The 24,181-nt window shown below is 37.6% G+C and overlaps 1 protein-coding gene across 5 annotated transcripts; it reads right to left on the bottom strand.

Annotated features, from left to right (window-relative positions):
* Positions 1-938: 938 nt before the first annotated feature.
* rabl6a (RAB, member RAS oncogene family-like 6a) lies at positions 939-23,574 on the bottom strand. 5 transcript variants are annotated; one of them, XR_008964784.1, is made up of 18 exons: positions 23,297-23,574; positions 21,942-22,384; positions 20,257-20,391; positions 20,125-20,172; positions 19,954-19,983; positions 19,296-19,348; positions 16,522-16,613; positions 15,508-15,648; positions 14,992-15,097; positions 13,486-13,589; positions 12,922-13,292; positions 11,488-11,653; positions 11,195-11,392; positions 10,635-10,860; positions 10,310-10,484; positions 9,910-9,965; positions 6,806-9,557; positions 940-6,636 (listed from the first exon to the last, which is right to left on the bottom strand). XR_008964784.1 is itself a non-coding variant. In XM_057358499.1 (17 exons), exons 2-17 carry the CDS (start codon positions 22,069-22,071, stop codon positions 9,363-9,365), a joined length of 2,226 nt encoding a protein of 741 aa, XP_057214482.1. In that variant the 5' UTR covers positions 22,072-22,384; positions 23,297-23,574; the 3' UTR covers positions 939-9,362. The 5 variants fall into 5 exon arrangements, 1 of the variants encoding a protein (XP_057214482.1); XR_008964787.1 differs by having other exon boundaries at positions 23,441-23,566; XM_057358499.1 differs by having other exon boundaries at positions 939-9,557.
* Between the last annotated feature and the right edge of the window lie 607 nt (positions 23,575-24,181).

The following is a 24,181-nucleotide window of genomic DNA, read 5'->3' as shown; positions in this document are numbered from 1 at the left end:
GTAGGCGGGGACTATATGTAGTGACGTAAATCCACAGCGGTCCGCGAATCGGACTAGAGACGACTCATTTGCGTGATTCAAAAAGCAGTCGACTGCTTTTTTTCCAAGCCAATAACTTTGTTTTTCATTCACCTTCGGATTTACAACTTGGCAGACTGCTTACTTTCACACACGGCAACATTACACACTGCATGAAATGTCATTAACATCATCTCATAATATGTACTCTTTAAGAGACCATAACAAATTTGAATATAATCAGCATTTCTAGATGTATTGTGGTCATTCCAGTCCAGTGTCGTTCAAATTTCAACAAAATCAAACCTCAGGAGTGACAAAGTCATCCAACAGCAGTGTGAACGACTGACAGCATGACAAGACACATGAAAACTGTTATCACATAAAAAAAATCTTGAATTTTCCTAAATAGATGTAGAAATATGACTGTTGTATTGCTTAAAAGTGAATCTGAACTTGTTTTCTTTGCAGTATTTGAGGTCTGAAAAAAATACAGAGCATCTTTTCTGTTTTTTTTTCACCTGTTTCTCCAGTTTTCATTTTCTGAAAATAAATGGAAATTGAAACAAGATTTTTTATTTTGAAATTTGGGAGAAATACTGTCAGTAGTTCACAGAATGAAACAAAAACTATCATTTTACCTAAACACAAACCTATAAATTGTAAAATAAGAAAAACGGTCTCTTAATTTTACCCGCGGTCTCAGTAAGACATCATTTTAGAACTTTCAGAATCTGCGAACGTTTTGACTGGTGCATTTCAAAAACTCTTTTTATCTGCGTCATCAAAAATTTTATGTTGACAATTTTCCATATACTTAAATGCAAATTTTGCAATAATTTCACCAACATTTGCGACTGAATATTGTTTAAAATACTGATTTGTGTGAATTAGTGATATCAAATTAAAAAAATTATGCCAAAGTGGGTAACAGGCTCTGGTAAAGTTATGACAGATCATTTATCTAACATAATCTACAAATTCTCAAACAACAAACACAGAATGCGTTTCTACATTTATTTTACATTTACATTTATTCATTTGGCAGACGCTTTTATCCAAAGCGACTTAAAAGTAGGAGAGCATATAAACATTAAAAACAAAGGACACCAAAGCATTTGTGAAAAATGCCTTTCAGCAAGATATGACAGATATATTTAGCACAGACCATTCTAAGAATAACATCCAGATGAAATCACACATTGAACAGATGTCTTGTTGATGTCTATTAGTATCCGATCAGCCATGTAATTATATTTTGTATATTGCATCAAATGGATGTTTCCCCAAAACACTTTCTAACTTTTTTAAGCGAACGCTTAAACCACAACTGGTATCACAACTCCATCACCAATGTGGCATTAGGGTAAAGAATGATTTACTGATAAAGGGGACGTTTGCATTTACCCCGAAAAAGTGAAACGTAACTTAGATTTGTGCAAGAGACAGAGACTTGAAGTCTAAACGCTGTGTCATCATCTGTGCTTTTGTATAGTGCATGCTTACATCTGATTCTTATGGTTTACTCTGGTTTCAGGCAAGAATATGGTGTATGCAGCAGACAGAAGTTGCAGCTGACTTTGTGAGTCAATGCTTCTTCAAACTGGCATCGGTCTCTGTTGAGACGGCCTGAAGTTGACATCAAAGGACCAATCGCATATCATCTTGCTGAAATAAGACTCTTATGAGCAGAGATTCTGAGAGAGAGAGAAGAAGAATAAAAATGTACTTTTATAACTCATCTTTCCAAACACACCTCTCCAACCCTTACAAACAAGTACTGTACAAGAAATCCCAAAATAAGTCTTTGACAGAAAAAGGTGTGATTCCCCTGGACACATTTAGGTATCAGGGACATTTTCAGCAAGAAAACTAGCAACAGCAGGTCGAATTTTGTTTTTATTTCTGAGCTGGAACCAAAACTGCCCTCTTTACGTGTGATATTAAAATGCCAGTGAGAAGATTTTAGGTAAGTGTATCCTTTCAAAGATGAAAATAATACTTACCAACATGGAAGCAGGTGGTTACAGGAGGGAGCTGATGGGTGAGAGGGCCTAACACAATATACTCAATATAGTTAATTGTAGTTATTGTTAATTGCCTGGTAACCATGGCAACAGGACATAATTAAGCTTTTCCCGGTATTGTATTGAACAATCTCAATAAACAGAACCAGACTACTGTCATTATTCATCATTTTAATACTGATTGCATCCAACTCTTCAGAGAATAAAATGGGTATTATACAATTATCAAATACATAAAATCAATATTTTGAAAGCACTGTAAGTTGCTTTGGATGAAACCGTTTGCCAAAATGTAAATGCATAATGTTTTTTTAATAATCAACCTTTAAGGACAAATTTTTTAGTTTAAGAAAAAATGCTTTTAAAACAGGACACAGTCCAGTGAATTCTACTTTGGTATGAATGTCCAATTCAACAGCGCTGATGAGCAAACATAAAGCCAGCGTTCACATGGTCTTCATCAGCAGATATCTGCTCACGTAACGCATGATTCATCTAAAGAGACAGACAGAGCTACTGCAATGCAGCTGCAGGTCATTACTGGCAGAAGATTTGACAGCACATTTAAAGACTCAAAGAAGATTCAAAGATGGGATGGAAAGAAACGGAGAATATGAACAGTTGTAATCACAGACAAGCAGCAGTTGTTTTACAGCAAGAATCACATTTGCTTTTGCTCACTTCAGAAACCTATTAAACTAACTGAAATATGTATTAAACTTATGAAGGATCCCTCAAATCTGTGGCTTTTCCATTTAACATTCAAGTGGTGTTAATTACAACTGCACTAATCTACTGCTAGTGGACAATTTTGGGCACTTTGTGATTCCATTTATATTTTACATAAATGTCATAAAACTATCTTTTTTATTTTTAATAAATGTAAAATCTTTCAAGTTACGCATTTATTTGGTGATTTTTTATGTTATTTTTGACCTCAATTACTCTATTTATTTGGATGTAAAATCAGCAGTTTTGGGGTTTTCACGCAAAATTCACACGAAAACATGATTTTCATTAAAAACTTCATTCCACTAATTAAAAAACAGTAAAAAAAAAAACCTTTAAAATAAATGACGCTTCTGGTTTTTTTTTTTACATCTGATGGACTTAAAGTAGCAATTACATGAATTATCAATGTAAATATAAAATAAGCATTTTTAATGTTATTTTTACCTCAAATTCATTTTAAAAAGATTTTTATAAAAATCATCATTCCACTAATTAAAACCCCCGAAATATTTACATTTACGCATTTGGCAGACGCTTTTATCCAAAGTGACTTACATTGCATTATACTATACATTTGTATATGTACAATCCCTGGGTTCGAACCCATGACCTTGGCGTTGCTAACGCCATGCTATAATCACTGAGCCACAGGAAATATGTCCCACTTTAGTTTTTTATTGACATCTGATTTAATAAAAATAGCGATTACATGTAATTTCAATGGCAGTACTACTCACAGGTTGCATAGGCTAAAATCTATAAACCAATGATGTAACAAAATTAACGTCTTAAATTCTAGATTTTCATACAAGTTAAAATTGTTGAATTGAAAAAAAATGGTTGGATACGATGCCATAATATGCTTACAGACAAATCTAACCGTGTTATAAGGAAAATGCAAAGTAGGAGAAAGTAATCACTTATTTGCAGCAACAAATATCAAATTTCAAGTTAGAGATCCAGAGTCTCTGCTACAGTAAACCTCTTTGCCATTGTGCTGCTACAAAATTAATAAAATAAATAATAAAAACAAATAATAAATAATAACAAAATAATAAAAAAGCTCTCTGTTATAGGCTATTTCAGTTCTTTGTTTGTGGTTGTGTGTGCGTGGTTGTGTGTGTGTGTGTGCGTTTGTGTGAATGTTGGTCACCGTGGGGATGTTGTATAGGCTCACCCCTTCGTTTATGTGTATGTATGATCTACATTGTGTTGGATTTATGGATGGTTATTGAACAAATAAAAAACAATTGCTCTGAATTTTAGTCATTTCCCATTCATTTCCTATGGGTGCCCACAAATGGGCACTAACAGCTCATTAAGGAGTTTTTTATTTTCACCAACTTAAAATTGTGGAATGAAGTCCAACTTTTTTGGGTATGCTTAGGTGGCAAACTTGGGAAAAGAAGCCGAGTTTTGTACCGATCAGATTAAGAGAAAAAAAGTTATCAGAACACGAATTTTGAAAAGTTTTTTGTCCCCAACATCACTTTAGGGTTGAAGGAGCAATGTGGAGATTTTAGCGGCATCTAGCGGTGAGGTTGCGAATTGCAACCAACGGCTCACTCCGCCCCTCCCTTTCCAAGCACCACGGTGACAAACATGGTGTCACGTTTTCTCTTCTTGGCTGAAGGAGATCAGGTATTTAAGAAAACGCGTTCTGTAGAGCAGTTTGTCCATTTAGGGCTACTGTAGAAACAACATGTCGAATTCCTTGTAAGGGGACCAGATTAAGTGTATGTAGATAGAAATAGCTCATTCTAAGATAACACTTAGAAACAAATGTATAGTATAATGCAATGTAAGTCGCTTTGGATAAAAGCGTCTGCCAAATGCATAAATGTAAAGGATAAAAACAAAACACTTCATAGTTATGCATATTGCATTTCTTTCAACAGATCGCCCAAAAAATGACACACTGGACTTTTAAATTAACCTACGATGACTCAAATCTGTGGCTTTTCCATTCAAGCCATTCTTTTGATTTAATCTCTTTATAAACATGCACACAGATAAATATTATGCCCAATGTGATGTGACAAAGTGTTATTTTTAATGCCATACTAACTAAAGAAAATCAATTCTCACTCAATTCTTGGCCCTGGAGGATCATAAACATCATCCTACCTAATGACACAGATTACTGTAGGTCAACTAACAGACGCAGAGTTTTCAAATAAATGCCTCAAAAAACATCAATCACAAAACTTTACTGTCGAGTTCCCTGCAACGTGAAATCAAACGCTACTTATTTAATGCACAACGCTGGTGTCACTGTGCATGATTCATAGGCACATTATTCTGTTTTTCAAAGTGCAAATCTCTCTCTCTCCCTCCACGTCTGCAGACCTGCAGTCTGCAGGTTTAATTTCCTTTTCCTTTACTTTCCAAGCCCACATATTGTTCTCGATAAGCCAGTTGTTTGAATAGAAAGAAATGACCATAGAAATTCAAAGAGAAAGAGAGAGAGAGAAAGAAAGAGTAAGAGAGCGAGTAAGACAGAAGGAAGGAGGAAGTGAGGGAAATGAGTGAGTGTGTGCATAAAAGGGAGAGAGAGGCAGAGAAGAGAGTGAGTAAGAGGCAAAGGAGAGGAAGCGAGTGAGTGAGAGGCAGAGAGGAAAGAGAGGCAGTGGCAGGAAGAGAAAGGGAAAGTGAGAGGAGGAAAGAGAAAGAGTGTGAGTTAGTAAGAACGAGACAGAGATGCAGAGTAAGGAAGAGTGAGAATAAGCGAGTGAGAGAGCAACTGAGAGACAGATGCATACTTATATGGTAATGTAGAGTATTTTAGCAAAGAGTCATGTGACTTTAAATAGACATTCAGAGAGAAAAGCAGCCCACAGGCAGGACAGCTCAGCCCTTCACATGACAGTTTCATCTGCTGACTAAGAACAAACAAACAGATGATAAACGGCACTAAATGATCATTACTGAACACTCGTTTATTTCCTAGAAGTAAAATTAGCTTTCATTTTCTCATTCAAAAATCTCAGTGAAGCAGTCGAGGCCGCCGCACAATTACTCAAATCCTTCATCATCACTACTAGGAATCAATCCTGAAACACTTAAGGCCATCGCACATTGCGCCCGAAATTTCCACACGTTAAAAAATAAATACGATCAATCACATTTACAGACTGCCTCTGATATTTTCCTCCGTCATAAAAAAATCATTTTGAGCATTTTGAGAAAGACACCGTACAAACGAGCGCCAAATATGAAAAACGCATACGAAGATTTCGGACCGTATGCGCAAAGACCTTAAGAAACAGAACCATGGCAAACGCCAACACAACACAAAATGACAAACACCTTTTTTTAAGAGAATATAGTGGACACAATGCATGAAGAGCTGATGCAACTTTTCTGATATTCAAAAGTGATGTTTTAAAATCAAGTTGACATTGAAATAATGCCACGCTTTCTCTTGACAGCCGCACCAGACTCCAGATTCTGTGGATCGTGCTGCCGAACAGTGTGTGCGTGTGTGATGCAGGTTATTTTTGTCTGAGTCTTGATGGGGCCGTGCTGGTCTGGTTGTCATGGAGGCGCTGTGAGTCAACACGTGTGTGTGTGTGTGTGTGGTCAGGCAGATGTGTGTTGCACATGGCCAGTCAAGACACAACAAAGTGCCAGAACTGACATGACCATCTGCCTCACTCCACAACCTACACAACCCACCCCGCCCCTGCCTGGAGGTGCACACACATTTACATATTTAAAGGGCCAGTGTTGTTAGAATGAAACGGGTGCTTAGGCAGATGGACAGCTGGGCAAGCTTGACATCACATAAACTGTGTGGACTCACCAGAATAAACCGACTGACAAAACTTTCATCCCTCGCTTGGATCCGTACGACATTCTGTAACAGACATACACATCAGACAAACCACCATTTGTTCAACATCAAGCCAACACAACACTTCCAAATGTTACAAGTATTCAACTTCCGTGTACACCAATTAAACTATATATTGATGCCATTAGTTGCATTGTTGCTTAGCAACAGTAAACAGTCAGGCTCATCTCACCTGAGACCTGTGTGACATCACTGCACTTCACTGCTCCCTCCAGTGGTGATGAGAAAGATCTGCATGTCCAAACAGAAAGACAAAACCTTGCTAGCAGTGTGGTTAAAAGCACAGCGTTGAAGATGAATGAATGAATGTAAGCGTCACGGAAATGTCACACTGCAAATAAATCATAATAATGCTACATTCATTTTTGTTTATGTTTGGGGTGAAACGATTCGCCACCTTGGAGCCGAAACATTCAACGTGCATTTCATAAAAACAAGACACACAAGCTGAAAGTTTTTGGACTCTTCAACCCTTGTCAAATATTCTTGCATTTATTACACAATTGAAACACGTAAATGAAACATGAAAACTGGGTAGTGAAACAGGGTAACCAAAAATAAATAGGCAACCTTTTCCACAACCACGAACGGCTAAATAAACACAAAGGCTTTGGAATGTATATGCTGGATAAATAAAAACCAAACAGTAAGGTTTAAAAGCAGCGTTCCTACAAACACTTCTTCAGTCATTCTGAAGAGGTCTATAAAAGCAGACGCTGTGTAACGCTGTTTGTAATCGCATGCAGTTCCACAGCCAGTCAGCACCAACACGCTCTCTGCCCGTCTCCCTTTCTTGTACAGAGATCAAATAAATAAACCAAGGGCCCTTAGGAGTCAATAAAGATGATGATATGTGTTCGAGGTTGTGGCCCTGTGCCGGTTTGGGGTGGGAGTAGTGGAGTCTTGTTTATCCAGGAGAGCGTGACTATTTATCACAGTGAGACAATTCTCCCAGGCGTGTGTTTCCATAGCGACGCTGCGATGCATCACATGCTCTCGGCGGCACGTGTGGGGATGAACTGACATGATGACAGCACACTTGATTTGCAACGAAGGGGTGCACGTGATGATCGATGAAGACACGTGGGAATGAATCTAGGGGTCTGCTAAGTTGACACACTCTTGAGGATTCTGGGATAACATCTTCACGAGCGGGTATAAACATTCAGTTGTCAGGGTGGAAGCGTATCCATGCCTGAGGGAATGTAGAGTAAATCCATGGCCGGATGGACACGTTGGGCCAAAACAATCAGAAGTTCAAACATCTTCCACGATTCCAGGATGAAGGGATCTATATCACAGCACCCTTCAATAAAGTCTTTCTCTTAGGAGGCAGAAAGTACATTCTTCATTACGTTATCTCAATAATGTGCAGTGCCTAATCGAGGAAAACAAACAACAGATTTCAGATTTAAACCATTTCAAATAACACATTTCACTCACGAAGGTGCAAAACAATTGAAATGATTTGGTTATTTGATGAAACATAAAAAGTCATGCCTGCAGTGTCCCAAGTAAACATTGAGTCTCGTTTTTGAAACGGGAAAAACTGACGTATTGACCAACTCTTTGTAATGTTTTATCACAAACTATAAATATGAAACTTTGTTTTAACGTTAAAAAAAACTTTTTTGTTTGTGAAATTATAATAGTCATGAATTATAATTTGACTATCTGCCTTAATACAAATGAAAAAGGAAATCTGAATGACAGTGCTTGCTGTTTTATAAACGATCTAAAAGAAATGGATTTATTATCCAAAATAAAAGATCCGATTTCAATTACTGCAGTGCATTTATTCAGCCTGTAGTAAAACTATTAGAAGTATGTAAGCGGACAAAAGGCTTTCATTTGAATTCACTTAAAATATTTAAGGCATTTTTAAACAAACTGAAAACAGCTAATTAAACTTAAAATGAAATACAATTATGTAATACAGTCATTTGACAGCCTAATGTACAAGGACATTCAGAAACGTCTGGAAGACAGTGAGCGTCATGCTTCATTTATGAGACACGGAAATTCAACGGTCGTACGTTGTTCTTGAAAGTTGAACATATTTACGAGTAAACCCTTTCTGACATAAATAGTTGCACTGAACATTAACGTAATATTCCTTTTGAAAACCAAACGATTCTTATTTCCTTAAACACAACAATTTACATTAAAGAATGATTTTACAAAGAACTGAGTCACACCGAGTCTTATGAAAGAGGCCTAATTTGTGGAATATTTGTGAATATCCGCTCTACACATTTCTAAAATGAAAATATACAATTGTCCATGCAGGCAAACACACGTAACACATACAGTACGTACACATAAACTGACAAAGACACAAACACACACACGCAAAACTAATAAAGCTAAACTGTGTTCAACCTCATCAAGTGTTCGTGACACATTTTGGTTTCTGTGTAAGGTGATTGTTTTAGGAGATAATAACGGAATCAAATCTGGAGAATCTAAAGCAGCAAGTGAAATCTGTCTGTCAATAACAACCCATCTAACGGACTTAAAATACTGATGTTCATTTTGGAAACTGGGATAAAGTAAACCTATGTGACAACTCCAGAAATCTCCACCTAAAATATGAAGCCGGAAGAACGAACTGTTGTCAAAAATCAAGAGGTTAGGCACTGCAAAACAGATGTGGAGTGAATCGGATCATGACCTGATGACGGCACACAGTCAGTTTGATGTCAAACCCTGATTGGTTAGATGGAGCTCTATAGTTCCTCGTAGTCTCCGCCCTCAGTGTTTACTGGCCCCTCCCCAGCCAGGAAGGCCTCTAGATCATCCACAGGTCCAGATTTCTTGCTCTTTGATTTCTTCTTCCTCTTTTCTTTCTCGTCCCCTGTTCCAGATTCTTCTTTTTCCTTTTTCTTGTGTTTGTGTCGTTTTTTGCTGCTTTTTTCATCCTCCTAGACACACACAAATTCATCTTATTTTAATGTGTGTCACAAATCAGAAGGCACGAAAGTCAAGTTTAAAAAATGTGCTAATGGTTGACCAATAATTCAATTTGAATTGCTATTACTAATATCTCGAGGGTAATACTTCCTGTTTCTTCATGGTTTTGATTTTGTACAGATACTGATACAACTATATTGTCTGAAATTTGTCTTGCGTAACAACAGGTTCTCTCACAAACAAACCACAAACACAAACCTCACACAAAATAACTCAAAGCTCCGGTATGGAATTACATTTTGAGCTCTAATACAGCTTGGTGTACAAAAGAATGTTTCAATCTAATTCTATTATATTTTGTACCTCTTTGCTTTTCTTTTTCTTCTTCTTCTTGTCCTTCGAGTGCCTGCTCTCATTGTCTGAAAGATAAAGCAGGTTTATGAAGTCCTAAGGCTCATTTACACCATTAAATATCGAGTTTAAAAACATTTTTAAACTTAAGAGAATAGCGGAATTCACACCAAAACTATAAAATACAGAGGAAGAATGTGGTTGTATTATTTTTATTACTTATTATTATAACAACACTGCACACAAACCACAATAACACACTGTTTTTTTCCATCTGAACTGTTAATTGAATTAACACATGAATAAACTTTTAAAGGTAGGACATTTTCTCACAAGCGTGACATGTTTTAAATATGATTTGATATTTATAATGTATATTTCTTTGGGTGATGCTTGCAAATGTTATGGTTACCGTCTGGGTCGTCGCTGCTGTCTTTACTCTTACAAGTCGTATCTTCAAACCCCAGACCAAAGAGGTCAATGTCATTCTTGAAGGAGGGGGCGTCAGGTTTGGGAGGCTCTGGAAGCCCAGTTAACACGAAACCATCATTAAACCCATCAAATTCATTGCGAGATGAATAGGCCTCCTATGAGAAACAGAGACGACATAAAGTAGCTTCCAACTGAATCACACGTGTTTTTGCTTTGACACACTAATAGATGAGTCTAAATTATTGTCTGTGTTCCGTATAAAGTCAAGTATTAACATAAGGTTCATCATGCTAGTGATTCTCTACCTTCTTGATCTTGGGTACATCCAGCTCTTCGCTTTCAAAGTCTGGTTCATCCATGACAAATGACAGCATCTGTTGAGCGACTGGAGCATCATGATCCGAATCTGATTCAGTCTCAACAGCACCCCCTGTCTTCCGACCTTGTCGCTGCACCACAGATCCTAGGCTTTGGGGTCTTTCGACTGCTTTCGACCGGGATTGCTGCTGTCTGACCGAGTTCACTGAAGATCTGAGGGCGAATTACACGTCTGGTTAGTGTTGATAAAAGAGCAGTAAAAGCTTTCAAAAAAATTACTTTCTGATTCTTAATCGATACATCAAACTATTCATCTAGACTATATGTAGAAAACAAAAGAGCAGATAACAGTAATTTATGAAACAGAACAACATTATTACAAGTCATGATTTGTTTTGCCTGCAATAAGTCTCTCTGCTGATGAAACAATTTGTATTATTAAAACTCATTAACATTCATTAAAGCAACAAATCACAAAGCTTCTGGTCAGGTCTCAACGTGTTTCCCTTTCTTTTAAAAGCAAGACCGCTTAACAGCTGCTTCGGACCCCTTTGTGTTCAGTATGATGTCTTTGTTTTGGAAAGCCGAGGGTAGAGATGAACAGTCCTCCTCTTCATCACTTGTGAGGGTGACGCCCATGCTCGGGACGGCAGCTTTAACGGCCGGCTGACACAGCACTCTGTCATCCGGATCTAAATCGTCCTGGAAACCTGAAACCAGAGGATTTCCCCGTCCCTCTGCATCACTGAGGAAAAGACAAGAACAAACGTGAAACAAAAACATCACCATGACCTCTGCGCTTTAACCGCGATGCTCTACCAACTGAGCTGAAGGACTCACCTGTCACTGTCCAGGATTGGAGCTCGTTCTGTACGTTTGTTCTTTGATTTAACTGCCGACTTTGCTGCTGTTCCACCATCTTCCAGAAAGCCCCGGTCCAAGCCGACCTCCGGCACAAAGTTGTCGACGTTTCCATAAGGCTTGGGGCTGTCAGAAACCACGGTGTCTGAAAAAGATACAACACCGCATAGATATTACTGTATGATATCCTGTTTTGGAGAAATAAGAAAAATAATGTGTTCGCATTTGTCCACTGTCATTGTGTGATCCAAACAAAACACAAAATTAAGGGAGGGAAGTATTTGTAAGTGATATTTGAATATGAAGCCTATGAATAACCTCATCACCCTATGATGGCATACAGACACACAGTATTGATGTATATGTATGCGTGTATTGATGGATGTGATTTACAGCATCCCCCTGGATCTGCAATGCAGCAGCAAATGCATTGGTGCAGAGCTGCGTGTGTGTGTGTTTCTCAGTCCAATAGTCTCAGTAATGGCTTGGCAATGGCAGGCTGGTGTCGTCTGATAATGGCTCATTGGTATTCAGTACATGATCGGTGTAGTCCCCGTAGAACTGACCCTCTATATACAGTACACACACTCGCATTAGCAAAACTACAAAGGTTGGGAAGGCCACAGTTTTGATATCTTTATTCACATCACGGGATAATCTCTCTGGAGATGAAGTGTCTTGCTCAAGAGCAAAATAATAATAAAGTTTATGAATCAACCTTCGAGGGGTTCAAACCTACAACCTTTCATTTAAATAACATCACCAATCCCGACCCAAGGCCGCTTCGTCACGCTTCGTTTATTTATTTAGCATGAGCTTTCATCCAGTGACTTCATATTTATTAATTTTCCAAAGCCGTATTTAAACAAGATCACATCCAATTAAGATTTTTTTTTCTTGCAGCCGACTTTAGAACAACAACGACAACAACTATAATATCATTTAAACTAGGGCTGTTCCAGGATTAATCGAATAAAAGTTTGTGTTTGTACATAATACATATTTATTTTGTATCTATAAACACACGTACGTTTAGGAAATATCTGCATGTATATATTCATATTTTATATAATGTAAATGATATATAAACATTTATTAATTTGTATATTTGTCTTAAATATATACATGTATGTGAATGATTATAAACACAAACTTTAATTCTGGATGAGATTAATCGTGAAACAGCCCAAATATATATGTACGTATAACGTGGTCAAACAAAACAAATTATATTCTAAGAGATTCTTTTTAAATCATTCAAACTGTAAAAAACAGTAGAAACAATTGTTCTTACTTTAGTTCCATACTTTAAAAAATGCATTGTATTGTGTGCTGTGTATTTCTTCTTCTTCTTAGCATATCACAATGCTAGCTTCTCTATTCCATGTTTGCTGTGAATGAACAAAAACCGACCTGATTTGTCTGGTGAAGTCTCTGCAGCGGCGGATCCGAACAGGCGTGAGATGAAGCCTCGTTTCTGGGCAGGAGGAGGTGCTGGTTGAGCTGTAGAGGGCATCGGTGCCGGAGGCTCCTGGGTTTGTGACGGTGCCTGGGTCAGGGGTACGTGGGCGGCTGTTGTCTGGGCAGCGGGGTGGGGTATAGGTGGAGGGGGCGGAGACTGGGTCGGGCCAGGGGGAGGGGCCTGTGGGGTACTGGGGCTGGAGTTACTAGGTGAGGCGGCCCCGGGCAGCACCACGGGTGACTGTGAGCCTGAGGATGGGCTCTGGCCATTAGAGGGCGCCGGAGAGCCATAAGCTTTACGGGTCTCCATCATCTCCTGAAATCTGAAAAGACCGCGATTTTATTTCATATAACCAAAGGTGTGTACAAAAAAGGAGCGTGTTTTGTACATTTTTTCTTATATAAGTTCATAGTAGTCATACTGTACATAAATATGCAACTGTCCACTACTGCAATTAAAAAGCATATTAGCTTTCTCCCAGTCTGTGCGTCACATCTCACAAAAAACACACTTACATGTCATAGTTCTGGTCTTCCGTCTCTTGCTGAACGCTGAGCTCCTCCAACATGGCATCGATGTCGAGTTGATTTGTCTCCAACTGCCGTAACAGAGTTTCTCTCTGCGAACACAAACAAACGCCACATCAACCTCATTTCAATGAGACGATTCATCCTCTTGCCCTTTTGTTGGGTCAAGGAAGTACGAATTGTCTTGGGTCACACGAATGGGAGGTGGCCTTTAAACCATGATGTAAGATAATAGCATGAAGAGGAAAACAGATCTCAACACACGGCTGAAAGTTTCATGAGCGCAAGGTGCTGCGCACCCCAGCAAGAAACGGGAAGAAACATGTTTCACCTCTATCATTAATGTAAAAGCTTATAACCTAGAAAGCGCAAATCAACACCATCCAGTTAACATGTGTATAGACAGGTTGAGATTAAGACCCCACATACTTTTAATCGAGTTAAACAAACTCCAATGAAAAGACAACAAACGCTTCAGATCGGAGTGAGATCTACAGTTCGTTCATACATTATGTGCAACAATGTTTCTAATCTACAGGTGTACAGTTTTGCGTAGCTTTGTTGTGTGTTTATGGTCCTGTATAGGTTTTATTTGCAAACATCGCTATGAGTTAATAAAATATCCGCTTAAACATGTCCATGAACCTGCTGACTGGAGACTGACCGTAGGAAGAGAATCAGACTCTGACATATAAGACACAGCAGTCAACACTGATCCTGCTAAGTTAAACCTCCCTTATTCATTTATGCCATTCAGACAGTGTCGGGAGTCTCATGAAACGCACAATGAAGATTACAAGGTTACAACAAATCAATCGCAAATGGTGATGTACTGCTGAAAGAAACAGGAAGCGACGAATTCCACTTAATTAAAATTCGAAATAAAAAACTCATAGATCATCCGGAGCAGAATCTCTACTGTACACATACTATACGACAACATCGTATAGTCAGGATAATACAGCATCGTGATCTCGTCTGTCGACTAAACCAATAGGTGTTCGACATCATTGAGCGTTGCGCAGACCCATTGACGTATGACATTGAAGCACCGTGAGAGAGCAGAGAGCTCTGTATGCTTTCGAATCACTCGAGGTCTCACGCGTGCGATACAGTTTTGCAAGCGAATTAGACCAGAGACGGCCCTCAGACATGGTTCCAACTCTTTATCCTCCAACCATTTGCATGAAAACTTGCATTTCCCCATTAGTCAACGATGTTGTTTAACAACCGGGTGTGAATGGACCTCCCTATTCGCCTACGCAAGGATTCAATTCAGACAAACTTTAGCATAAGACCTCTTTGGACAAATATGAAAAGATGATACACAAAATGTAATACCTTGGAAAATGGCATTTAAGACTTTTTAATACTTTTTAAGGGTCTTAATTTTCTCAAAATTGATTGATCAACTTTTAATACTTTCTAAGACCCGGCGGACACTCTGACTAAACCATGATCGACATTATGTCTTCGACATGCTTTTCCACTGACCTGAAGCTGCAGGAAGGGTATATTGAAGAAACGATGAAGGTATTTGAGTCCAAAGCCATTCTTCATGGAGGATTCGGCATAGTGGATGTAGGAGGAGCCTGGAGGTCTGAAATCATACAGGGTGATGGAATTAAAGAAAAGATATAGCAACAAACACAAATACAATATTCTTGGCAAGACATGAATGAATAATTAAAATATTTTACACGTCGATGTCCACACCAGAACTTTAACAGTTTAATAAGTGTGGACGTTCTTCAATCGTTCATGGTGTGAACGGGCCTTTAGCACTACTCTTACACCGTGTCTACACCGGACGTGCCGGCTTGTTCTAATGGGATTGTCACGCCGCATCCAGCGTGTACAAAATTTTAAATTAAAATGGGTTTTAATTTGTCTGGTGTAGACACGGTGTTATATATACTCTATATACCCACAGAAAACTTTACGTATGGAGTTAGACTTTGAGGACCTGGTGCTGAAGTTATAACCTTGTATGTCAAATGCAGTGCCCACCTGTTCAGATTGTTGATGAAGTCTCTGATGTCGTCGGGTAAGATGACCCTGTGCTCGCCCATGTCCCGCTGGTTTCCCAATACACACACTGGGATGTGTGTCGGCACTTTTGGCAGTTCCCTAAGGATGTAGTTGAACGTCCTGCATCAAAGAAAGACATGCATTGTTCTCATTATTATAGTCTTATTATTTGCATTACTTTTCTTATGTTAACAATTGGCCATGACTGCCAAACTTAACCCGCATAAATGTTGGCAAGAAAGATTCTTTGAAATCCCAGCGTTACGTTAGCGAGCAGAATGTAAAGCAAGCAGTAAACAAGTTGTCTTTTGTTTGTTTGGAGAGCAGAGAGTTTGTTTGGACTAGCTGGAGAGCAGCAGAAAACATGACAATAATCATGGTAAATTTGTCCCCTTTAGATGTTTCTGATTTAAATACTGACCAAGAAGTGAAAAAAATATCACGAGGTCATGACAAGTGATCAGATATTGTGATTTATTAATTTTGGTCCAAAGGAGAGGCTCCAAATGAAATTCCACAGCATTCTAGTAAAACGTATTGTGGTATTGTGACACTAACGGAAAATCCACATGAAACACAAATTTATCATTTCTAATTAGATTCTATTCAGGTTTTACTACAGAGAAGTTTCAAGGACAAACAAAAGATTTATGCAAGCGTCACAACGTGCTTAGATAAAAAGCAAAGAGACGCTTGATTTAGAGAGCAGAGAGATAAACACAGTTAGAACCTTTGAGACACCAGGCTGCAGTCAGATATTGGTTTCATTGTTTTGTTTGTTCCTGAAAGCAGCTTAGACTCTACTGAGAAAGAGACCCGCTCCATGCAACCCAACGCTCAGTTCTGGCACTCGATCCGACCACGGACGACTGTCGTATCACAGAGAGTGATGTAGCGAAAGAGGGACAGAGGATGAGATGGAATCATGAACGTGGGGTTCGGGGAGAATGGATGTGGAATGTGGGAGGAAGAGACGGACGAGACAGTCCTCACCACTGTTTGGTGATGTCGAACATCAGGATGACACCGTTACAGTTCTTGTAGACGTCCAGGAACTCTGCATCAAGGGCCATGTCTGTTTCTGACTGCACAGAGAAAAAAAAATCTCAACTAAACCCCCATGACTTCTCATTCACTGACTGAACAATTAGTTCATATTAGTTAATTAGTCAAATATCTTAGTATGATATTATTTTTCATAATACTGGTGAGAAAATAGTTACTGTTACTTGTAAAATGGGTTATAATCATAAAATCTATAATAATTTATATACGAACATGCTTATATCATATTACATTAGCACTCATATACTGTATAAATAGACACACTCTGGACATCCTTTTAAAACGTTTTGGCACTAGCTGGTTTGGGAAGAAAATAAAAAAGGAATAGCAAACAAAATCTGCACAAACAATACAAATAAAATTGTAGTCCATGCTTTTTATCCACCAAGCTTTTTGATTTAAATCGGGGCTCTAGACTAACATTGTAGAGAGCACCAGAGTCATGGGGTGAGGTTACGAAAAAAAATTAATTCAAATGTGTTTAATACATTAATAAATAGAAATTTAACAAATCAATTAGAAATTAATACAAATCATTGTTAATGATTTAATTAATTTTACTGTATATGTAAACTCTCTTTCAACACTTTACCATATTTAAAGCACTTCTTTCTTAAAGCTACTTTCTTCCTTTATTTGTTGTGAACAACTCATATAAGAAAACACAATTCCTTTAATATCAGTGAGTGTTTTTGGGCCCGTCCTTTGTTGTTTGATGAACATTATAAACAGAGATCTTTATTATGCTGCTGCCCCTTTAAGAGCTCGCGCAATATACTGTTTGTTCACGAAACGAAACTACTTCTACATGGATTCTTGTTAATGTGGAAATTTTGACGTAATTTTGTGTTTATATGTCTGTTTCAGAGTAAGAAGGCGTGAAAGAGAAATCAGTTTAGTATTTTGTGCTCTGACTCCCTGGGCGCACGCATATCTCAAACAACCTGGATTATTCTCCATGAAAACTGCATTGATACACGTTTGGCTTTTATCAATAGGGACTTAACGTGATGTGTTATACATGCTTTGCAGTATTGTTAGAGAGCTTTATACAATAGTTTAGTGCTTAAAGTTTAAACACATGTTTCCTGCATTAGCTTCACATGCATACAATACGCGCAACACATTTGGTTATCTTTGCTGTTTTGTACCTGAGCCGGGGAAGCGAAACATATTTGAGTTGCAAGATCGTTTGCTCTGTCGGTCCTTCTGCTTCATCATAGCATTACATGCGCCTCTTACACCCGCGCATTACATTTTGGGGCGGGGGCACTGATAGATAAGTGAACGGTTGAAGGAGGGGAGACAAAAATGAGTGACTGAATGTGCTGCTTGCACAATATAACATTTCTGCGCATTAAATTTATAATACGCAAAAATTTTATATTGATCAGGTATATCAATAATTATCATACAGTATATTGATCACCGGTGCGACCATTAAGAAAAACTGGTCGCACTGGCAGTTAAAATGGTCTCAAAATGCGACCATTTAGTCGCAGTCTAGAGCCCTGTAAATGTTTTTTTTTGTACTGTATATTAAAATAAAACCTTTATTTCCTGATAGACTATAGATGGTTTCAAAGTGACAACATAAACAAATGTTACTGCGCATGCGCGCATTCGTGAACTGCCCTTAACTTGCAGTACGCATTCGCAAACAATAGAGTGCCTGTAGATTATTTCTGATAACAAGCAAAAGAAACCGAGAAGAACCGTTACTTGGCTGAACTTGTCTCTCCAATATTTTGAATTTAGACTGCGATACCAAGCTCGACCGGTAGATGTCAAAGAACCATACGGTTTGTTTAAATGCGACCACTACAGTACTAATTCAACAAATTGTTTATTTAATAAAATGAACATACAACAAAATTCAACAAATCATTTATTTAATACAATTATTATTAGGGATGTAACGATTCACTCAGCTCACGATGCGATGCGATTCACGATTCTGATCTCACGATGCGATTTATTCACGATTTACTTTTAAAAAATGAGTTGAAACAAATTAGAAATGAACAACTTCCCTTGCATTATTTCTTAAATGCTTTACGTTTCTTTGCATAATAAAATAATGTTTTATTTCAAATAACAAAAGTAAACTGCGATTTTATAACAAATTAATAATAGAAAAAGTCTCTTTAATATAAACAAACTAATACTGTCTGTGCTTTTCTTGGATTTTTTTGCATTTAAGAAATATCAGCATCCACGTTTAGGTTTGCAGTGAAAATAGCGGCCCCTGCTGTTCAAAGAATGTATTGCGATTCAGTTCAAGCCTCAACCGAATTGAATCGTCACTCATTATAACTGATTTTCAACCGGCTCACGGTGAATCGTTACATCCCTAATTATTATACAATAAAATAATATTATAAATTAATATTAACAGAAATTAAATTAAATATAAACAGTTATATTATTAGACACTAGCCAAACATACTGGAAGTTAACTGCAGTCCCGGCACACGCGTCCGATGAAACAGTCTATAGTTTTCCTTTTTTGCCAAATAATTTTGTAAGAAAAACAACTTAAGCAAGTTTACTTTCTTGTCTTTTGTACCATTCACCTAATACTATAATGGTTTAATTGAAACTGAGGTGTTATTTCTTATATAATCATAGAGTTTAATCATATCATATATAGATTATTGTACACAAACATAATAAAATGGATGGGAAACAACTGTAAATACCTCCTGAGGTTCATTTTCCAGTTTCAGATTTTCTCCGCGCCGTTTTCCTTTCCCTGCAGTAGTTTGACAAACACAGACATTACAATTAGTGTGGCTGTACTTAAGTAGTTCACTGTGAGTCTGAGACACAACATCCAGCACATATCACAGATGATTAACATCATTCTCTGATATGGCATAAAGTGCCAAAGTTTCAAGACAAATGTAGCTTTTGAACAGAATAAATGACTTTGGAACAACAAAACTCTAAAATCTCTGAAAAGCAGAGATTCCATTTCATTCCCAAGATACACAACCGCTTGTTAGCTACTGCAAATGAAAACATGATTATACAAGTTTGTGTGTTCATGACAAACAACAGTACATGATGTTTACAGCATTACTGTGCCCTCGTCAGATTATAAACAAACAAACAAAATGATAATTACACATTTAGATCTAAACTGTGATCCATTATAAATGTATCATGTGCCCGCTATTAAAAAATGAACGTGAGAAAACTTTGTCCATGTGAAGCTACCGAACATCACATCTATTTTGGGACATTTTATAGTAAGAGAAGATAAGAACACAGCACCACACACACACACAAAACTCACTGCTTAATGTTTAACTACTTCATTACTAAACAGAAGACTGCAGAACAGTCTGTTCTCACCTACACCCTCTGGAAGAGGAAGTTTTTGACCTTTATTTGCAAACCAAGAAAACAAAAAAGTGCATTTAACTAATTACACTTATTTAAAGCGCAACTTTAAACTTTAAAGCGCAAACTTTGGTTTTCTTTGTATAAGCCTCTCATTCCAGTGTGCTTCTTTTAAAAACTCACCTTTATCAACCACGTCCCAGACTTCAACCTTCACTACATCATCTGTTGCTGAAAGAGAAAACATTAAAACACAAATGTTAGATTCGGAAAGTTACTGTCATCAGGTTCTGCTACATCTTAAATGTTGCTTACTTTTGTAGTTCCAGTGAATGCTGGTGACCTGGATCTCCTGGGTGGGAATGTACTCCTCTAAAAACTTCTTCCCTTGAAGCCGGTACCAAAGTGCGCTTTTACCCGTGTTCCTGTCTCCACGGATGACTATTTTCACTGAATCAATACAAGACAGGAAAACAATTTGGGGCTTAAAATCTTTACATGAACTCTAAAACCCCCCAAATATTCCACATTAATTTGTTTCTACAGGACACTGTTATGACAGGCAAATCACAAATGATGTACTGTTTCACACTTTGTGTTTGATTACTGTATTTGTTTTGAAAAACTATAGTAAGATTGCGATCAAAAATACTTTATTATTAACATTAAAATGGCTGGTATCTTGAGAAATCTGCGTGACTAAAAAAAGACACCTCCACCAAGCAGAAGCAGCTGGAAAAATAGGCCAGTAGGTGGGTGATCGTGTATCATTCATGCATATTTTATTAACACAGAGCTGTGGAAACTGCCCGACAGTTTTCACAGCGAAATCAATGACGAACCGCTTTCTGCTGGAGCATCACATGTCAAAACACAACCTCATGACAGCTCCATCTTACTGGCTGCAGGCAAACCCTGGCAAAAACACGCCTGTTATACTTCACATCCAATTCTTAAAAAAATCTATTTTGCACAAAGAAAAGAAATATTAGATAGGACCAGTGTTGGGTAAGTTACTCTGAAAAAGTAATGAATTACTAGTTACTACTTACATATTCAATAGTGTAATTAGATTACTGTACAAATTACTCTCTCCAAAAAGTATTTAGTTACTTATTACTAATTACTTTCTATATCCTTTATCCACCTTGATTAGTTAAGTGATTCAAAGAAAGACATGAAACGGCTAATTTAATTCATTCAAATAAATAATATTAAACTACATAAAGTACTCTTATTAACTGACCAAAGTATTACAAATGTGAGAATTATACATTAAAGCACGGATTTTAAAGTTAGACTTTGAAATTTTATGTCAATTCCAATATTGCACACACATATATATTACACACAGTATTTAGTTTAATTACATCAGAAGTAACTGTAATTAAATTACAGAAAAATTAAGAGTAATCCCTTACTTTACTTTTTCAAGGGAAAAGTAATAAATTACAGTAACTAATTACTTAGTAACTAGTTACACCCAACACTGGATAGGACCATGAAAGTTTAAAAAATGCTACCCTAAAGTCTCTGATGTAAAAATATCTGCAATACAAACATTGTTGTTTTAATATGACTTAAATTCGTAGTCCTTAAATATTATGGCTATTTTAGCTAGCTATATATAGCTACGTCCAGTATGTATTACAGTATTACATATTACATCATTAATTTACGCCTTACGCAAACATGCCTTTTTTCCTCCTAAAACAAAAATATTTCTTTTCATTTCAATACAAAAATCTCACAGAAAGTCAATGAAGAATATGTCAAAGACAATATACTCTACTATTTTGACAACCAAATTAACAAATTTAACTACGAAATATCATATATCCCATTCCATAGCCTAATGCAATAAACAAGCCAAACATAAGTCATAAACACAATTTCTCAGTCTTTGTGTAACAAAGAAAATGGACTTTGAAAACGTTTTGCAGAAATGATCTGTAAGAAGCTCTACTCAAGCAATATTAGATTAAACGTGAAACTCTTACTGTTGTATTGTACGCCCTTGGCAAAGCGTCTCTGTAGACTCTGATTCATGGACTGCAGGCCTGCGGGAATATTTCTATCCCTCAGCTGTACAGCTTCAGAGCCCACCAGCTTCTTCAGGGCAGTAAACATCTTGATCTAAAGCTCTTAAACAGTCCAAGATAACTGAAAATCAGTTACTTTTAAACAGTCACAGGTTGATGAGTTCACGGTTTAATGACTGTAAATATTTAGGGTAGATATGATGCGGCCCACATTTTCCCTCTGTTTGTTAAAGCAGGTCAAAGGTGAGGTCCGTCTTCAAAGGTTTCTTTGGAGAATTAGGATGTTGACAGATCCAGTTTGCTGAAGGTTTACTTCAACACTTCACTATCCAAAAAGTGTGCCATCTGAGCTACTGTAAACGTTGTGGTGATATCTAGCCATCCTGGTTCACAGGCATCATCTGTGGGACAACAATTTGGACATTTTAGATACGATACAACAACAAATACAACAGATACAATAACAGCAAAAGACTGTTTTATGAGTTTGTTGTAATGTCAGGCTAGAAGGATAATTCACCCAAAAATGAAAATTGCTTTATCATTTTCTCACCCGCCGCATGTCATTCCCAACCCGCATGACATGAACACAGCAGAAGATATTTGGAAGAATGTTGGTGACCAAACAACATTAACCCCCATTGACTGCTATTGTGTGAATATTTCTCAAAATATCTTCTTTTGTGTTCCACAGAAGAGTCATATACAGACTTGAATGACTTGAGGGAGGATAAACTGATGACAGAATTTTTCTTTTTGGGAGTCTAACTGTAACACATAAACTGAAAGAGGATTGAAACCTCACACAAACATCAATATACCATTTACACATTATGTATGAGAAGCAGAATAAACATTTACAAAAAGGTATGTTTATGGTTCTGCACATGTCATTTCTGGTGTTGACTAAAGAATAACAAAAATATGTAATGTAAGAATTTTATTTTTTGGGTGACTAACGTTAAATAGAGACTACAATATATATCTATATTATAATGCTGCATTATATAATATACAACATTGTAAGCACACATTTATTGAAATAACATTGCATTGGATTAGCAATCAAAAGTTTAGGGTCTTACTTAAAAAATAACAATAACAAACCCTCACAAAACAACAGAAAGTCAAATTACCTCAGACGACACTCCAACATGTCAGTTTATACTCAACAAATGTCATTTTAACCCCATTACAAACTAACAAAACCAACGAAGCTCAAAGCAAAATGACAGAAAAACAGCCTGCTGTGGAGGTTTGTATTCACAGTAAAGTGCGATTCAGTCCCTGTGAAGCGGCTCATTCTCACTCACCCGTGTTTATTCACTGACGTGAATTATTTGCACTCGTCCGTTTGTTTGAGGGCCATCGCGCCTCAAACTGACTGACCGCTAAAGCGAATTAAAATCCAAGTCGACGTCAAACCAGAGCCGTTTTATTCTCAACAGCTTCGTTACCTGCTCGACGCTCTTCGTTTAGGATGTTTCAGTCACATTTTGCGGTTTGCTGGTGTTTATGGAAGGTGAGGGAAACATTTCCGTAGCATCTCTCATTCCTCTCAGCGTCAGCTATGGAATGCCGTGAGGAGAGAGAGGGGGGCGCGCGTCGGGTGCGCGCTTGTGCCGCAGCGCCTCTAGTCGTAGGATGATGTGATGACGCTGGCGTATATAAATGTTCAATGGCGCCTCTGCGGGTGGAAAGTTGAATAACGGCTCTGCGGCCCTCTAGTGGTGGAATGACGAATGACGGCTCTGTGGCGCCTGACTCTTTAGTGCCTCTAGTGGTGAAGCAATGAATAACCGCTACATGGCGCCTCTAGTGGCGAGAAGGTAAGAAACAGCTCAGTGGTGCCTCTAGTGGTGAAATGTTGAACATAGGCCGTGTGAAACCTATAACAAACCAACAAATATATAGCGCCTCTAGCGTTAATATTTGAGGAACAGATTTGTGGTTTTGTAAAAAAAAAACAATCATTTAATGTTTAAGTAATTCTTTTAAAATAACGTTATATCCTCTGTTTAGGAACAGGCAACATTTCTATTTATTTTCTTGCATCTCCGCAATGTTCTTGTGAGTGTTTTCATATTGTAGCTCTCTCTCTCTCTCTCTCTCTCTCTCTCTCTCTCTCTCTCTCTCTCTCTCTCGCTCTCTCTCTCTCTCTATATATATATATTTAAAAAAAATAGTTTGGGCCTTGT

Source organism: Triplophysa rosa, linkage group LG2 (genome assembly GCF_024868665.1).
Source record: "Triplophysa rosa linkage group LG2, Trosa_1v2, whole genome shotgun sequence".
NCBI lineage: Eukaryota > Metazoa > Chordata > Actinopteri > Cypriniformes > Nemacheilidae > Triplophysa > Triplophysa rosa.
The sequence above is the reverse complement of the archived record's forward strand: the minus strand, read 5'-3'. Positions and strand labels throughout refer to the sequence as shown.